The sequence below is a fragment of the Corvus moneduloides genome, chromosome Z (assembly GCF_009650955.1).
Source record: "Corvus moneduloides isolate bCorMon1 chromosome Z, bCorMon1.pri, whole genome shotgun sequence".
Taxonomy (NCBI): Eukaryota; Metazoa; Chordata; class Aves; order Passeriformes; family Corvidae; genus Corvus; species Corvus moneduloides.
In genome coordinates, this window is record NC_045511.1 from 59,051,761 (window position 1) to 59,070,358 (window position 18,598).

The window sequence follows — 18,598 nt, forward strand, 5'->3', positions numbered from 1 at the left end:
GGGGCCACAACTTTTCAACATCTTCATTAGTGACAATGGAACAGAATGCACCAAAGCAATTTTGCTGATGACACAAAAAAGGGGGATGGCACAACAGATGTTTGTGCTGCCATTGAGAGGGACCTTGGCAGACCAGACAAATGGCCTGACAGGAACCTCATGAAGTTCAACAAAGACAAGTGCAAATTACTGCCCCTAGGGGTAATAATCCTGTGTAAAAGTACAATCTGGGGACAGACAAGCCGGATAGCACCTTGCCAGAAAATGCCCTGGGGGGCACCTGAATTGCCATCAGATACTAATGTGGCCTTGTGCTAAATGCCATGACATCCTGAGCTGCACAGAGGATACTGTTGCCAGCAGGGCAAGGGAGGTGATCTTTCCCCTCTAGTCAGAAGTTTTAAGGCACATCTTGGTGCTGGGTCTGGTTCTGGGCTCCCCGGTACAAGAGAGACACAGACATGGCTGGAGTGAGCCCAATGAAGGGCCACAAATACGATTAAAGTATTGCAGTATCTGCTATACATAGAGAGGCTGGGAGAGCTGGGTCTGCTCAGCCTGGAGAGGGAAAGTTCAATGACAAATGAACTATCAACATCTATAAATACCTGATGACAATCTAGAAAGAAGATGCAGATGGACTCTTTTAAGTGGTGCTCAGTGAAAGGAAAAGAGGCAATAAGCACCAATAAAAACCAAGTGAAATTCCAGCTAAAAGTAGTAAAAATATTTTTATCCATTAAAAGTGGCCAAACACTGGAAAAGCCTACATAAAGAGTTTGCAGAGTCTCCATTCTTGGACATACTCAGATTAGACACAGTACTGGGCAGCCTGCTGTAGCTGATACTGCCGGAGCAGAGGGCTAGACCTGCTGAAGGAGCGTACTACACCGTCTCCAGAGGTATCTGCCAGTTTCAGCCACCCTGTGATTTTCTTTGATTCTGTTATTAATTTGCTTGTCCTGTGCTCCCAAGTATTCAAAATCAACCCCATGGTAATCAAAAAAACTGTTAAAAGATAAAAATTAATTTCTGATCAAAATATTTATTAACATGCTTACTCTAAGCAGCAAACAATAAACACCCTACAAGACAGACACCTGTCTGTCACTGCAGCAGGATAAGGACGTCAAGTCCTCAGAAAAATTTTCGTCCTGGGTGAGGACAGAACAGAAGAAATAACCAAAAATTACTAATTAAATGTAACAATGATGAGTGGCATCTAAAATATAAATGCCATTATACACACCCATACATGTATACAGGCATCTATACATACATATAGATATATAAAATACATACATCTACACATAAAATATAAATTACATGTAAACATGTACATACATAGATTTAAATAGATGTACAAACAAGCACATGCTGATAAAATGTTTCAACACACCATACACCTCAAAGAAACACAATTTTAAGAAAAAAGTCACCATCAGCAACAGTAATTGAAAAAACAACACTGTCAGCTAAGACCCAAGCTGAAACACTCAAGTCTACTTTTTTCCACCACCCCCACATTTTCCATAAACTAACACACTACAATACTGAGAGCTTTTAACTCCATTTAAGAGCAAAGAAGAAATTTACAGACCTGCACTCTTCAAGCAACAAGAAAGGTTGTGCTATGAAAAACAGTCTGGTCTTTCTCAAGTCAAAACAGAAGAGCATTACTAAATTATTTCAGCCACTGAAGTAAGACTGTTGTTACGGTAACCTTAGTAGACTTTGCTCTCAGCATTGCAAGGTTGATGCTACATGAAGACACCACAAAGCAGACTGCAGAAAGACTCAGAGATTTGGCACCTTGTTCTACCAGTAACAATATTTAAGTCATTACTGTTGCTAAGGGTATAGAGACAGCTCTGGTGCTTGAATCTGACATTTCCTTCTATCCCTAAAACATAACAATAAATAAAACCTTTCTGTTCCTGTATGCCCCTACCAATGGTTTTAGAGTAACCTGTGGCTTCCTAGAGAAGCTTCCTACAAGCTATGTAACTGTGCTACAAACAGAATTAAAAACACACCCATCACTTCAAGCGATGTTTCTTAACTTTGTTTCACCACCACAATTTTAGTGAATATACTGGGACTTTGAGCACCGCAGCTGCCCCTGTCATCAAGGGAATAGAAGATGGTTTGGGGTAATTCAAGAATCTCTAGGTTCCATTGCCTGCAGTTTAAAAATACAGCACAGTGACAGGTCCTACAAATTATGACTTCTCATGGAAATGGCATAAATACTACAAAATGGTTTGCAGCACACAGCAGAGAATTACCTGAAAAATCCAAGAGCAGCAAATTAAGACCTGAGTAAAAACCTGACTGTCTCATAATTTATAGCACAAAAATTAAGAGCAACTGCATTGGAAAGGGTGGTGGGCAGGGTGGGGGAGTAAGATTAGCAATATTATTACAAAAAAATTAGTTGGAAAATTATCAGGGATACCTTTGGACTAGATACAATTCAAAAGCATGAAGACATGGCTCACATTTCCACTAAAAACGCAGGGGCAAGAAATTCAAATTCATTTTAGAGTAGATTTTACTACCTTTGCAAGCAGTTTAATATTTCCTCAATAACAATGACAGCAAGGCTCAAGTCTCAAAATGTCAAGCAAACCTCTCCAGTCTGATGTTTAGAGCCTCATCAGAGCTCTGTGTCAGACCACAAAGTTCTAGACCCTAGTATTTAGCATAATTTTAAAGCAAAAATCACCAAGTTTGATAACATGAAAATGGAAAGGTTACCAGGGACTCTAAAGAGACCCAGAAAATTTGTACTGAATGCAAACATGAAAAATAAAACAAGAACATGCATTTTACAAGTAATTGAGAAGTTTGAAATTAAATCTAGTAAGGTCAAGAGTGCTTTGCAAAAATTAAGCCGAAGAAGAAAGGTAGTGGCTTCTTGAAGACATTCACTATGCAGGATGGATCCTGTAAATCCTGTTTTTTCTCTGGTCCTAGAAAATTTATCTTCCACACCTCATAATTATGTGGCAGACTCTTACTGACACATGGCAGTATTTTCAGAAATATCTTTTTATTCTGTAGAACCAGAGTTACACTGCAGTGTTTCTTCAAAGTCTGATCTCTGCTAATTTGCTGAAGAAAACGATTCTCTTGATGTCTACAGACACATTTACTGTTAAACTAAAAAAACCTCTTGCTGGCAAACTGACAGATATGCACAACACAGGAAGTTGTGAATGCACAAGAAACAGAGCACTAGCCCAGTATGCACATATTCCCTTGGAGACTTCCTTTTCCAATTGAATTTAGCACCTAGTGAAAAATTTTGGACAGTGTCACCAAGGTGTCAGCAGAAGGTGTATTTTTCTGAATCTGCTTATGGTGCATATGAAAGAAGACACCAAATGAAGGAAGCCAGTTGCCTTTCTTTCTTCTTCCAGAGCTTGTTTCTAACAATTTCAGTTGTGTTCCTGCTCTGTTTTCACTGAATGGAAGGTTGGGGACAGTAGGAAGACAAAAAACAGGGAGACAGAGCACTGGTGAGAACAGATACGTTTCCAAGTTAGATTGTCTTTTCAGCTCTAAAGTTTGAAATTGATAATGGGAAACTGAAGATAGTAAGGAGAATTGGGTATTTTCCACACTATTTGTCAAAGAATTTTCTGCCAGTATCAAATGAAAACCAAGCATTCAATGTGATACTTTTATAAGACTAAGTTTTAAACTGATTAAAAAAACCCAGTAACCATAAAAAGGAAAAATTAAATGCTTTCGTTGTGAAGTCAACACAGTTGTAAGACCTTGGCCTAGATGTGAAGATGGAAAGGCTTCATTTTCTCCTCAGATTTTTTCCCTTAACTGAGGAGTTGTTACTTTAACTTAAATAAGAGTTTGTCTTTTGTTTACAAAGACCTGCATAATTTTCACTATTTTTTTTCATTGAGAAACAACAGAAAATTAGTTTTCTCTACATACTGACATCTCCGGAGGATTAGGAGAAATTTCAATATTCTGTACTGTAAAAGTACAGACTATTTGCAATTCTTAGTATGTATTGCTAACTACTGGAACTGTGGATTTTACAAAATATAAGTGTAAGCCGTCTTTCTTCATAACAGAAATGTCAACAAGAAATTTGTAGCTGAAGTTCATTGAGAAAGATTAGCAGAAAGAAGTTAGCAGACAATGAATTATAATTATATTGATCAAACATATACATACAGACATGTGAAGTGTAATTCACATACTAGTGATATCAAAAATACTATTATTCATTGCAATACCACTAAGTATCTAGGTAGGAAAACATTAAAGCATACAAAAAACCCCATCTGATTGATTTACTGTTTTCCTTAAATTTAGAGGACTGGTTATATGGAAAAAAACATAGAAAAAGACTTACTTTAAAATAAGTATGCTGTTCATCTCTTTATTACCTCATGTTCAGACCTTATGTTCAAAAATGCCCTTATTTTAATTCCGTATTTTAATGAGATGTTTGTGCCAAATTCTAAGAGGTTGTTTTGTAGTGAATAACAAAGAACATATTTTGAGAAATTTGAAGTTCAATGATTTGGCCAACTCAGATTGCAATATCCTAAGCTGAAACCAGCAAGCAGTAAGTTTGTTAATTTGATTACTTGACTAAAATGCCTTCTTTTCTGTCCTCACACATATATATTTTTCTGAGAATAATTTCAGGAGATAAATTCTATTAGTCCATTGCTGAATTTCACAAATGCTACTGATTTCCTCTTTCAATACAATTTCCCAATAAGCTTGCCCATGTTTATTGACTTTTTTAAACCAAACTGGTATTATTCCTTTTAAACATGAATAAAACAAGACATCAGTTTTCTTGTAAAGATTTCAACAAGATGACAATTTAGGTCAGATGCATCAAAAATCATATTTCTTGGTTTTTGGTTTTTTCCCCAAAAAACATGTAGATAGTGACTCCTGATAGAAAGAATATTTGTGCTTGGAAAGTAAAGAGAAGTATCCATACCAATTACTTCTACTTCCCAACTGCAGCTCTTCAGGCAAAACGTCAATTTAAAGGAATATTGAAGGGAATATTATTTATCGACCATAGAAGTTAAACACTGTGTATGCCTCTGAAATTAAGAAGTAAAAAACGGGCAATTTCCTGACAATCCACTTAAAGTTACCAATTATCTTCTGACATTACCTTCATTCTGGGGAATTCAGTAGTCTTTTCAATTCATGTAATTCATTCTGTCCTTTACTTCTTTTCAAAGACACAAATAATGCAGCACTAATCTTACAGATTCAGTGTGAAGAAATAGTGTGTGAGACCTAAGATAAAGCTTAAATCATTGCACTTTAAACCTTCAGCACAGGCCTATGTAGACTTTTGCTGACTTGTCAGATATGACTCTAATTAAAAAGTTAAACTTGGGCTTAAAGCCTTTTCAAGTTTAGGGCATTTAGCATTTCTAATTAATGTCTATGTCACGAATCATAATGGTTACTTTGTTACTTTCAGTAGAGATTGGTAGTTCTCTGACCCAAAGCTAATTACAGAACTGTAATGTTTTAAGTCTATCACTACTCAAAAACTGGTAAGATACACCAAGAGTCAAAATGTATCAGAACGAGTCTACATAAACTGGTAGACTTCCAAAAGCCTTAGGTCTTGTGCAACAGAATGTTAAAATACACTGTTGCACATCTCTAATGCATGATACTGCTTTGTAAGTGGAACAACAGTCCTTTTGAGAGGATTCAGACTTGAAGTCATTATGAAATACTTACTTAGCTCTGACCACATCACAATCCTTTTGGAAAAGTTCTTCCTCTTTCACAGCTACCTGAGATGACAAGTTACAGCATATACTGTGCAAACTTTTTATTTGTTGTCTTGTCTCTGCTAAATCAGTTTCCAAATTCTGCAAAGAAAGTATTTGAAATTCATTAAAGCTAATGCAGAAGAAATAATTAAAATCTACTATGCAAGTTATCTATGTAAATAGATATATAGATGTGTCCATACATACATGCATACATTTATTGTGGTCTAAGCAAATACATATAGGTATATGAGCATGTATGAAAAATGTGAAATACCAGAAAAAAATGCGCGTTTCCAATTTTAGGTGGCCACAACTTCTTTACTCTAAGAAGTTTTCCTTAGTTCAATTGCTGGATGTGGAAGGAGGATCCTGAATTAAATCTTTGCAAAACAGTAGTTCCCTATTTAACTACTGAACTGATTAAACCTTGTTTTCTATGTAGAAGCTGCTAAAAAAAAGCAGCTATGCATTCATTGTTTTCAGCTCTCAGAAAAATTTACAATATTGTGTATATGAACTAAGAACCACAGATACAGATTCATTTTTGAGACTGCTTGTTGAACCTGCTCTTATTTTGATCTGTTAATACAATGCAAGGAATAGTTTATTCAGGAAAAGAAACAGCATACAAGAAAACTTCTGAAAGTGCTCACTGAAAACAGTGTAAACAAGCAAGGCTCTGCCTTTTGCCCTAAGCTAGAAGTTAGTCAGCAAACTGTGAAGGTGTATCCAGGAAACACAGCAGTAAGGCACCTTACTCAAGCAAGACTTCAATCTCTACATAAACCTTGCCAGAGTTCCCTCAGAAGAGCACATCAGTCCTCAGGAAGCTTTGTATGACTGTTCTCCCCAGAGTGTTTTGAGGCAAGAATGGAAATACAAATACTACAGCAATATCTAGAACAGAATTTCAGACGCTGGCAACAGCCTTAGACCTGCTTTGGAATCATGCTACTCACAGATGCAACCACTCGTTCTCAGTAAGGCAAATATTCAATGATTCATTAATAATTTAAAATAAAAGCCTCCTAGTAGAATATCATCCCTAATCTACTGCCAAGAGTGTATTAGTTTTCCATTTACATACCGACTTCGTTAGAGACATAAAGAAATGTATATTTTTCCCTTTCAGCAATATCTCAAATACTGAGGTTATCAAAATATTTCTATAACTGAAAAGTGAATAATTAAATTCTAAATAAAATTCCTTAAAATTGCATAAAAATGTCTTATAAGTATTTAGATGTATGAGAAGTGTACTACAATCAAATTCCATGAAATTTTACAAGAACTGTGATGTCCTGTTAATAACAGTAACATTGATGTAAGGAAATACCAAAATTCACAGGTGAATGAGGTAGGAAATTAATTTGTTTCTTGACAAATATCAGGCTATATACTTGGTGTACCCAACAAAGGAGTCACCATTCAATGTCAAAGGCTAGGTAAAAAACCTTATTTTTCCTTGAATAACAAAAAAATCAAAATGATAGGAGACAGTTCACTATCAACATATGAAGAAATTTTTTAATGTAATGAGGTATTTGTAACTTGCAGACAAATAATTGTAGGGTTTCTCCTCAGTATTTTTCTCCTCTGCAGCTAAAGGTATTGAATATGTGAACAAAAACTGTAATAGTTCATATATTCTGTGAATAAATTCTATATGACTATTTTTAATACCACACTATAGAGTTGCAGAGGTTTTCCACGGAAGGGATGAAAAAAATCTAACGTTACCAGTGCTGTAAGTTCCTGTCACCCATTGCACGGTACAATACAGAGAATACGTAACACATTATTTTGTCATAAATACAACTTTAGAAGTTATCTAATGGCAGAATTTAAAATTATAAAAAAGTATCCTTCAGTACTTCCATTTGTGACATATGTGACTCCAGCTCTTGCTTTCAAGTAAGAAATTAATCAGGTCAATCTTTTGAACCAATTTTGAAAGCTTGAGTTTTTTGGAAGCATTACTGAAAAACATGAAAATAGGGAAAGAAAAAACTTGTTATACAAACACCTTACCTACTGAAATACTGCATACTGATGTACAAAAGCTCAGCTTAATACTGAAATCAGAAATCTAAAACAGAATCATAGAATGGTTTGGGTTAGAAAGGATCTGAAAGGTCATCTAGTTCCAGCCTCCCCACCATGGGCAGGGAGATCTACTAGGTCAGCTTGTTCAAGGCCTTATCCAACCTGGACTTAAACACTGCCAGACAGCAAGAGAAGGTGAATTTAAAAGAACTGCAAAATGAAAAGCATAAAAAACCAAGGCATGAGGCAGCACAGTTATGCCCATTATGGAGTCACTATGAATTAACACTACAGTTTTGTTATTTGTAGCTTCAAACCCGTTGAAAGTCACTTTCAAAGACAGTAGCTTTGTTTTCATGCTTTTTCCTGTTACATATTATGACAGAAGTGAGAGTAATTTTTCAAGGTCCCATCTCAATAAAACTCTCATTTTTCAGTGGAACTAAAATCGTAGGCTCCTCTTGAGAGAGATGGCTGTTTCTTTGGAAGTTCTGACCTTCAGACTTTAGAAACTTCAAGAAGTACCATGCTAACTAGGAATTAACAAAAACAAACAAACAACGCACCAGTAAGCAATTCCACTAGCTTTTACTTCACTTCCACTTAAAATCTGCCAGCCTGACATTTTTTCATCTACATACAAAACCTTTTGTGACTTGAGTTTGGGGAAAAAGTCATCTTGATAATAAACAATAGCTTAAGTAACCTTCACCTAAAGAACAATCAAATAACTCAAATACCTAATTGATTCTTAGATAGGGAGACAGATGGCTGGTTGGCAACTTTTCCACTTGTTCACTTTTAGGATATATAGAAAACTCTGGGAAGCACAAAAGCAGCACAAAAACTTCTCAAGAACTATTTTAGGCAGAAAGCAAAGACCTAAGTCAACTTTCTGTACACTATACATTATTTACATGAAGGTACATACAGAAAGGACAAACAATAAAACACTACTGTCAACTTTTTTGCCACCTTATCAGGTATCCTCCTGTTAACCTGTCTCAGTCTGATTTCAGCTAATATGACAAAACTTTAAAGAAATGTTCTTCGAAAGGACAAACTAGCCATAGCAGCTTTTCCTTTCTCTCAATTTGAAGAAGTTGAATTTTATACCCGAATTCAGGTTACAGTAGGTTAGGAAAAACAACCAGTCTTTGAAAGTGAGAAGTGGCACTTTTCTTCAATGGATATGGTTTAAAGACTGGGGAGGGGGGGGGGGGAAAGAAAAAAAAAAAGGCTAATAACACTTAGTTCAGCCTCTGTACAGGCGACCATTTTTCCAAAGAAGCAATCTGTGATTTAGATGTTACATTTCTAGCATCTAATACACGTTTTAAAGGCAATGTTGGGCTAGCTCATTTTGATAAGGACTCTTTTTATTCTTTCAGATAGAGGAGACTAACATTGATAACATCTGCATACAACACATCTTTAATATTGTAAAATTCCTTATTTATTACTAAAAAACATGTACAAAAAGATGCTGATTCAACTCCCAAATTAAAGGCTGAGAGGCAGCCAACACTCCCAGCACCCCTGGACGCAGTTCATCTCAGGCTGTCCCAATGGACGTGTACTAGTCAAGTTCCCTCAGGTACCTTCTAACACATCCATTCTTAGTACTTCACACTGAAGTCTCTCTCTAGGCACAAACTTTTGGGGACGTCTTGGAGAAGACTGAGGGAAAGACAACATTTAGTACCTCTGCTGTACCTATTACCTTTTGTAATTATAATTGTTACATTTCAGCAGCAGATCCCCATTTTCCTTGTTCAGCTTTTCACTGATAAAGCAGTGCAAGAAACTCTGGTTTTACCAGTCATTATTTGCAACTCTGAACTGCAGGTAGGTTACCACCACCCTTCCAGACAATGTTTCTCAACTCCTCCTTTACAGATTTCACTGTTTCCACTTCTTGAATACTGTTTTCCACCTGCAGCCTACACTGGAGTCTAGTGGTGAATTCTGTTTCGCCAAGCTGATCTCCTCATGCATCCACTTTTTTTCCTGAATATCCCAGTGGACCATACTTGGGCTTGGAGGAAGCTGTCTTTAAAGACATGATAGTTTTTCCTGAGCTCCTTACTCTTCAAGGCTGCTTCTCACAGGATTCCACCGACAAGTTCCCGGAACAGCTGAAGACTCTGCTTCTAATTCCAGGACTCTACTGTGCTACTTTCTTTCCATCATTGTCTCAAGGTCTTGGCCTTGACAACTTCATGGTCATTATAGCCAAGACTGCCACTGATTTTCTTAATCTGTTCTTCCTTGTTTGTAAACAGCAAATCCAACTGTGTGACATTCCTGGCTGTCTCAGGCAACACCCATCCCCAGAAGTACCCTCTGTCACACTCTAGACACCAGCTGAACCTGCTTGTAAAACCCCTCTGAAATACCAACTCTACTAATTCTCATCCCTACAATCACCCAGCTCTTTCACTCATCAATGTGCCTCATCAGCCACAAAGACAGAGACATAAAACTTATTCTGTGTTCATTGAAGGGATGGGTAACAGATTTTCAATAATTTGTCCAATATTACAAGTATTACATTTGACAACTTAAAAATTATTTTATCAGTTTGGCGCACAGTAGATTTTTCTTTCCCAAGAATCAACAAATAATTTCTTCTCTTGGGAACCCTATAACGCTTTCATCATAACCAGTCCAAAGAAGTCAATTTGCAAGAACTTTACTTCCCGTGAGATCTGAATTAAGCTCTTTCAAAAGAGTTTCCATCACCATAACAATCAGAAGCATCACCAAAATTCCTAGTTCAGGAAAAAAGGGCATTTCTGGGTGACGTGTTAATTAGATAATTAAGGCAATGAATATACTACGATAATGTAAAAGAACACAGCATTGTAAGTGTACGTTAGTCATGTAAACAAAAAGAATCCACTACCTAGGTGTGTATATAGGCAGCTGTTGAACACTAAGATAGCATGTTTGTGGCTCATTTCTTGGAGGAATTTAAAAAACACTAGCCAACTTCCACCAGGAAACAGGAAAAAGTATCATCTAAATAAGAGAAAATACTCTGTACCATGTATTCAGTTATTTCCTTTTTTCGCTTTACCATAAACTATCATAAACTTTTTAATATATTCTAAGCAATAATAAGACCCATTACAGAACAGAGATCTTTGGAGGCCAGGACACAGTGTATTTGGAACTACATGTTCTTCCAAAACAATGAAGATCAAGTCTACTGCAACAAGATTATAGGTAAATAAATTACAAATCAAGAAAAAAATTGTGGTAAGACTTTTAAGCTTTTATTATTTTACACACATATATATTATCTGAAAGCACAGCATCTTCTATTTTTTAATGATTACATTTTAAGATGACTATTTGAAGTCAGATTCCTGCTTTGCAGCATCAATTTTTAAAAAGCTGTGGGTCTTAAGTGATAGAATGTAAATGAATGCAAGTCCCCACTGGTAGATTTGAATATATAACTTGCTATTTAAAGAAAATAACTTGTAGTGAAATGTCTGGAGAAGTTAATTCTCAAATAACATCTAGGAGTCCATTCCACTTCATACCTTTATTCTGGCATCATTGCCAGATGTTTCCCTATTACCGCAGGCCTGGTTCCTACGGTATATCACCGTGTCCCGCAGCCATAGGGAGGAGGAGGAGGAGAAGATCCAGCAGGCAGGAATTGTGCAGCAAAATTGATTTATTTAATTATTTTACAAACTCTTTTATAGACTTTTTTCTTCATAGTCTAATTGGACAAAGGACCAGCCACCCCTTGGGGGTGATTGGCCAAAATCCTAAAACATCCATTATCAAAATATTTTCTACTATACCATAAACAAGACTTTCCAAGGTTGCAGGTGGCTTGGTTGTTTACATTCCCTGCTACCTCTTCTGTGAGAGAGAAAAGTCTCTCACGGACTTAGAAAAATAACAAGAAGATCCTCACTAACAGCATTTTTGTACCTACAATTCTCCCTTTTTGTTTTATAAGATAACAACCCTACTATTAATCCTAAATAGAAATCTACATCAGTTATTAATTCTAAAAATGTCCTTAAGGCTTTAACTATCTGACTCTATAACAAGAAATTCAAAATTCAGTCTCTGCTTGTGGAAGGACCATCCCAGTCTCTGCTTGTAGAAGGACCATCTGCCTGATGGTTGACATCCTGGTCATCATCAGAAGAGTCATTAGGCTGATGATCTACATTCTGGTTGCCATTTGGATGGTTGGCGTTCTGGTCATCATTTGGAGGTTGCCTGTTCTGCCTCTGCTGCCGTAGGTCAGGGCGAACGCATTTTGAAGGTTGCCACCGTACCCCAGTATCTGTGGAAACGCAAGCATACCCACGACCCCAAACGATAAGCTCATGAGGGCCTTCCCACTGGTTAGTGAGGAAATTCCGTACCCAGACTTTTGCCCGGGGCAGCTGTCTGTCGCCTGCAGACTGCAATGAGAGAAAATGATTCAGAATAACAGGATTATTTGAATTTTGTGGTACTGTAAGGTGATTAATTGTATACAAAGCTTTTGCTAGTCGGCTCTGTGGGGTTTCTCCATGCATTCCCCTTTTCTGTTTGTCCAAAACACGCTTCAAAGTACCATGAGCGTGTTCGACAATGGCTTGGCCAGTAGGCGAATGTGGGATACCAAAGGTATGGTCCACACCCCATAGGTGCAAGAACTGCCGCATGTTCTCCAAGGTGTAGGCAGGACCATTATCGGTTTTCACAGAAGCTGGCACGCCCAGGACTAAGAAAACCAATTTCCAATGGGCAATGACATCACGGCCCTTCTCTCCAGTGTAAGCAGTAGCCCATATAGCTGAGGAGAAAGTGTCAATAGACACGTGCACATATTTTAGCTGACCAAATTCTGGGATGTGAGTTACATCTGTCTGCCAAATCTGCAAGGCTTTTAGCCCTCTGGGGTTTACCCCTGCTGGCAAAGGCGCAGTGAGTCCGTGACAGTCAGCACAAGCACTGACAATGTCGCGCACCTCGGTTGGCGTTAAACGAAACTGCTTCTGCAGGGTATGTGCACTTTGATGGAAGAAACAGTGCGATGCCTTGGCTTGTGCAATTCTGTCAGGCTGAGGCCCTACCCACACAGGGTTGGTCAGCATGTCAGCCCTGGTATTGCCTTCTGTTAGAAACCCTGGTAAACTGGTGTGGCTTCGAATGTGCAGAATGTAATACGGATGCACTCAAGCCTGAATCGCAGACCACAAGGTTTGCAACAGTGAAAACAGAGCCGCATTGTTCACCTCCTTCAGAAGTGAACAATCTAAGCGTTGGGTGATATCTGCTACATAAGCAGAGTCAGTAACCAAATTCAAAGGTTCCTGTGAGAATCGCTGAAAAGCCATGGTAACAGCCCTTAATTCAACTAACTGAGCAGAGCCTGACTCGTGTTCCTTCAGCACCTGCCATTCCGATCCCTCCTTCCAGGTAACGATGGCTTTCCCAGTTTTCCCAGAACCATCCGTAAAGACGGTGGGTCCTTGCACCGGCACTCGGCTATTTCTCGGCCGCAAGGAAAGTACGGTCAGTTTTGCCAACTGCAGTAATTTATGTCTGGGCAGATGGTAAGTGATCTGCCCTGAAAAGTTTTGCAGCGTGCTTTGCAAAGGAGCACTATGGATGAGGCTCCACTCAAAGTATTCCTTTGAGATCGGAATGACAATTACTGCAGGATCCGCAGCCATCAGTTGCAAACACCGTTGACGGCATTTGATTATCAGAGAAGCGACCAATTCAAACACTGTGGTCACCGTCGTTTTGGCTTGTGAGGCAAAAAGACCCATTCTAGGATATGCAAAGGATCAGGCCATTGTGTATTCCACTGTCCAATGATACCTGCAGGATGGAGGTCTGGAATAGTAATGAAAACAGTGATAGCAATGGAGGGATCCACTCGATAAACCTGACGAGCGGAAGCAGCCCGTTGGACCTCCTGCAGCGCTTGCCACGCTTCCAGAGTCAACTCCCGAGGTGAATTCAGCTCAGGGTCCCCTTTTAATGTATTAAAAAGAGGGGAAAGCTGCTTTGCAGTTAGACCTAAATAAGGTCGTAACCAATTGATGACACCCAACAGCTTTTGAGCATCATTCAAGGTTTTAATCGAATCCGGGAACTGCACCTCTTGGTGTTGGATAGTTTGGTCCAAAATTTTCACTCCTAAGTATTTCCAAGGAGGATGCTGTTGAACTTTCTCTGGAGCTACCTCTAATCCATAGGCATGCAGAGCAGCTGAGGCTGTATTCTCAGCAGCTCGTCCCGAGTGGACGCTGCCACCAGGATATCATCCATGTCATGGTAGCAGCGTGCATCAGGAAACTGCTTGCGAACTCCGGCTAAAGCTTGGGCGACATACCACTGACAGATAATTGGGCTGTTCCTCATCCCTTGAGGGAGGACCTTCCATTGGTATCTCTTAGCAGGTTCAGCATTGTTAATGGCAGGCACAGTAAAGGCAAATTTTGGTTTGTCATCAGGATGCAAAGGAATTGTGAAAAAGCAATCCTTCAAATCAATGATCAGGATGTCCCACTCCGTAGGAATCATGGTGGGAGAGGGCATGCCAGGCTGCAATGCCCCCATACCTTCCATTACTGCATTAACTTTCCGGAGGTCCTGCAATAACCTCCATTTCCCTGATTTCTTCTTAATTATGAAAACAGGAGTGTTCCAGGGACTAGTAGAAGGTTTAAGGTGCCCCTGTTGTAACTGTTCCTGAACCAACTGATGAAGGGCGTCTAACTTCTCTTTTGGTAGGGGCCACTGCGGCTCAAAGACTGGTGTGTCAGTCAACCACCGCAAAGGCAGTGTAGGATGCTGTGCGCCCTTACACACAGTGACCCCTGCTAAAAATTTGTCCCAATCCGTACACCCCAAGCTGCCAACACATCCCGCCCCCAAAGGTTAAGGGAAGTGGTAGTAACATAAGGCCTGATTGTAGCTGTGTGCCCCTCTGGGTCCCTCACCATCACAGGCTGTTTGCTTAAATAGCTCTGTGTGGATCCTCCTAATCCTGCGATGGCCGATCCCACCGGGGCTAAAGGCCATGAGGGAGGCCATGCAGAGAAGGAGATGATAGCTACATCAGCACCCATATCAATCAAACCTCGAAGCTGAGTCCGGGGTGGATGGGCGTTCGGCAGGACCAGGGTACAGGTCATCTGTGGCCTTTGGTCAGAGATGTCTGCAGTCCAGAAGGCCTGCAGAAGTCCCGTAGATCCACTGCTATTATCTTCGTGAGTTTGTTGCTCTATCCTGGGGACACAAGACTTAAAAGGCACTAATTTAGCAAGGCAGGTCTTTTCAGGAATAGTTACAGGGGGTTTTTGCGTGGAGACCATAGCGCAAATCTGACCTTTAAAGTCAGTGTCAATAACTCCTGAGTGCACTATGATTCCTTGATGGGCAACGTCAGGTTTTCCCATCAGCATCACACTGGATCCCTGGGCTAAGGGTCCATATGCATGCAAGGGAACCTTATAAACACCGCTAGAGTCTAAGACGACTGCGGCTGCGGTGTGGACGTCAAACCTGTCTGATCCCTGGGTGCCGCCTGATCCCTGGGTGCTGTCTCTAGGGTGGCTGGGTAGGCCTGTGCCTGTACCTGTGCCACTCTCTGGGGGAGTGACTGCATCGGAGAGCAATTCCCCCTCCTTGCACCCCGGCGGAAGTTTCCCGACAAAGGCTGACAATTGGCATGAGTCCGGGATCTACAGTAGCCCGTGCAATGCCCTGGCCTGCCACACCTCTTGCACTGGGGGATCGGTGTGTTCTCTTTTTGGCTCGGCTTAGGCCGCTTCCGTTTCTTCACCTGTTTTGGTTGCTTTGGTTCACGACCAGAAGATGCGTGAACAGGCTGCAGGAACGCAGCCAAAGCAGACCTTCTCTGGTTCCCAGATCCCACCTTAGCGCAGGCTTTGACCATGTCTGTTACCTCAGGATCCCCTGGTAAGGCATCTATGATTTTTCTGCACTCCTCGTTTGCGTTATCTCTCACTAACTGCCTTAACAACAACTGTCTTAACCTGTCATCCTCAACCTGCTTCTCGAGAGAAGCAGCGACTTTCTCTACAAAAGAAAGGAATGACTCTGATTTCCCTTGAACTATTTCAGTATACCGCTTTCTGGGTGCTGACAACTCTATGGTTTTCAACAGGGCAGCCATGCCGACCTGTTGAGCTTGCTGCAGGATGCTAGAGGGCAAGTTAGCCTGTAGACTGGGATCAGAGAAGGGACCAGTCCCCATCAAAGCATCCACTCCTGCTGTCTGTCTAGGATCAGCAGCAGGGAGCTGCAAATTTGCTAATGCAGTCTTGTCGGCCAGCTTTCTCCAGGCTTTCTCAAAAACTGTAAATTGTACAGGTTGAAATAGAATTTGACCTAAGTGTCTGATATCAAATGGAGAAAGCGAATCTGTATTTATCACCCTTATTATTTGCATAACCTCAGCAGAACCTAGCCCATATTGTGCCACCTTGGATTGGAGGTCCTGGGCAACTTTCCAAGCAATTACTTCATGCTTGCCATGCTCTCCTGAATCTGGGAGAGCCTTATACACTGGGAAAGCATGGATCCCTTTCGGGGAACCAGTACCATCCTGAACTTCTGGCACAGCCTGTGGATGTGTACAGCTCCCCGGTTACCCCCAGAATCCTCAGATCTATTTGGCATTCCAAGGATTTCTAATAACCTCCAGTCACCCTCCCCCAATGCTTGCATCTTAAGAGACTCTAGGAAGCGATTACGATGCGTCGGATGCACTGTTACCGTGCAGTCCGGAAAGGTCCAGGGGCGAGGCCGGCGCAGCCTTTTTCTTCGCCGCGCGGCTACAGCCGCCTGACGACCTGGGGCCAGAACCTCATCTGCCTCGCTGCCTGACGAGGAATCATCAGGCAAAGGCAACTTTGGGGTGCTGGGAGGGAACAGAAATGTACGGGGAGGGGAGGCACTTTGGCTAAGTTTGCCAGAGCCAGAACAGACAGGACAGACTGCAGCTGGCTGCGCAGCAGTTTTTACAGCAGTCTCTTTACGGGAGGCCATCTCGGCCAGATCCGACCGAGCTGGTACTGAAGCTGCAGCCGACTCTGGAACTACGGCTGCGCCCGGCGCCGCGGTCGTCTCCCACACAGCAGCCACGTTCGGCGCGGTCGCCGCTTCCGCTGCTGTTTCGCGCTCCCCGGGCGCGCTCGGCACCGCCGTCTCTGGCTGGCGCTCCGCGGACGCTCCCGGCGCCGCTGTCGGTCCGTTCTCTGCGGATGCTCCCGGTGCTGCCGCCTCTGCCCGCCGCTCAGCAGCCGCTGCCGCTTCCAGGTTTTCCCGCGGCAGCGCTGTTCCCAGTTTCGCCGCCGGCCTCGCTGTTTCTCGGCTCGGAGCCGCGGCTCCCGCTTCTGGCGGGGGGGCGGGGGGTGTGCGGGCGGCGCGGACGGCATGGCCAGGGCTGGCGCCGCTTGCGGCGCGGGCTCGGGCATTCGCCGCTCTAACAGGCTGAGCAAGTCCTCCATCCTTCGGGATAGGTTTCGTAGCTCTGCCAGAAAGGGCAAATGCTGCATAAAAAGGTCCATGGTTCGGTTCTGCGACTGCGCAGAACAGTCCAGCGCCAGGGAGGGCAGCGGGCCATAGCCAGGCAGTCCCGGGGGGGGCATGCCTGGCGCAACGCCCGCTAAGTTAGATCCAGGTGCATAGGGAAGCAAACTAGGAGGCTCTCTGGGTGTCCAAGTTGCTAAGCCGCTGATTTGCGGCCCTGGATAAGCCGTGGCTGCCGTCCAGCCGAACGGCAAGGCAGGCTGTGCACCCTGCCTCTGCCCTGACACCCCCCGCCTCTGGCGGCGCGGGGTTCCTGGGGGCTGCAGAGTCCTGAGACTGTGCAGGGTGAGCCGGCGCAGGCTCTGCCTGTGGAGCCAGGGGGGTTATTCCAAATCCACCATCACTTGCCCCAGAAACCCAGTCAGCGGGGTCCCCCTCGGACATTCCTCCGTCACTCATCACCGAGACAGGCGATCCAGCCCTGCTATCACAGTCAAGGTCTGTCAGCAGAATAAATAACGACCGCCAGGTTTTGTATAATTCTAATGCTGCCAGCTCCCCAGTTGGGAGCTCGTGTCGGACAGCAGAGCCGAGTTCTTGCCATAAGGCAAAGTCCAGGGCAGTATCTCTGTCCATGGAAATCCCTTTTAAAGTAGCCCAGTCTAATAATTCCCGAACTGAGTTTTCAGGAATGGAGGTGCGCAATATGCTAAACACACCTTTCCAGACCAGTACGACAGCGTCATTCTGTGAGCCGCTGTTCGCCATTTCTCAGTTCTGTCGGACCTCCCGGTCCCGGGGGGTAAAGGAACAGCGTACCTCTACAGGAATTCGGCTTGGCTCGCAGCAGCAGGACACGTCAGAGAGTCAAATCACGTCGGGCAGCACCAAATATTACCGCAGGCCTGGTTCCTACGGTATATCACCGTGTCCCGCAGCCATAGGGAGGAGGAGGAGGAGAAGATCCAGCAGGCAGGAATTGTGCAGCAAGATTCATTTATTTAATTATTTTACAAACTCTTTTATAGACTTTTTTCTTCATAGTCTAATTGGACAAAGGACCAGCCACCCCTTGGAGGTGATTGGCCAAAATCCTAAAACATCCGTTATCAAAATATTTTCTACTATACCATAAACAAGACTTTCCAAGGTTGCTTGGTTGTTTACATTCCCTGCTACCTCTTCTGTGAGAGAGAAAAGTCTCTCACAGACTT

The 18,598-nt window shown here is 42.1% G+C and overlaps 1 protein-coding gene across 1 annotated transcript in view; it reads right to left on the minus strand.

Annotated features, from left to right (window-relative positions):
* The window catches only part of CNTLN (centlein), a 183,597-nt gene that overhangs the window by 137,613 nt on the left and 27,386 nt on the right, over nt 1-18,598 (minus strand). The window contains 2 exon segments of the mRNA XM_032097108.1: nt 5,764-5,897; nt 11,402-11,432. Of these exon segments, the coding sequence (XP_031952999.1) occupies nt 5,764-5,897; nt 11,402-11,432 (165 nt within the window).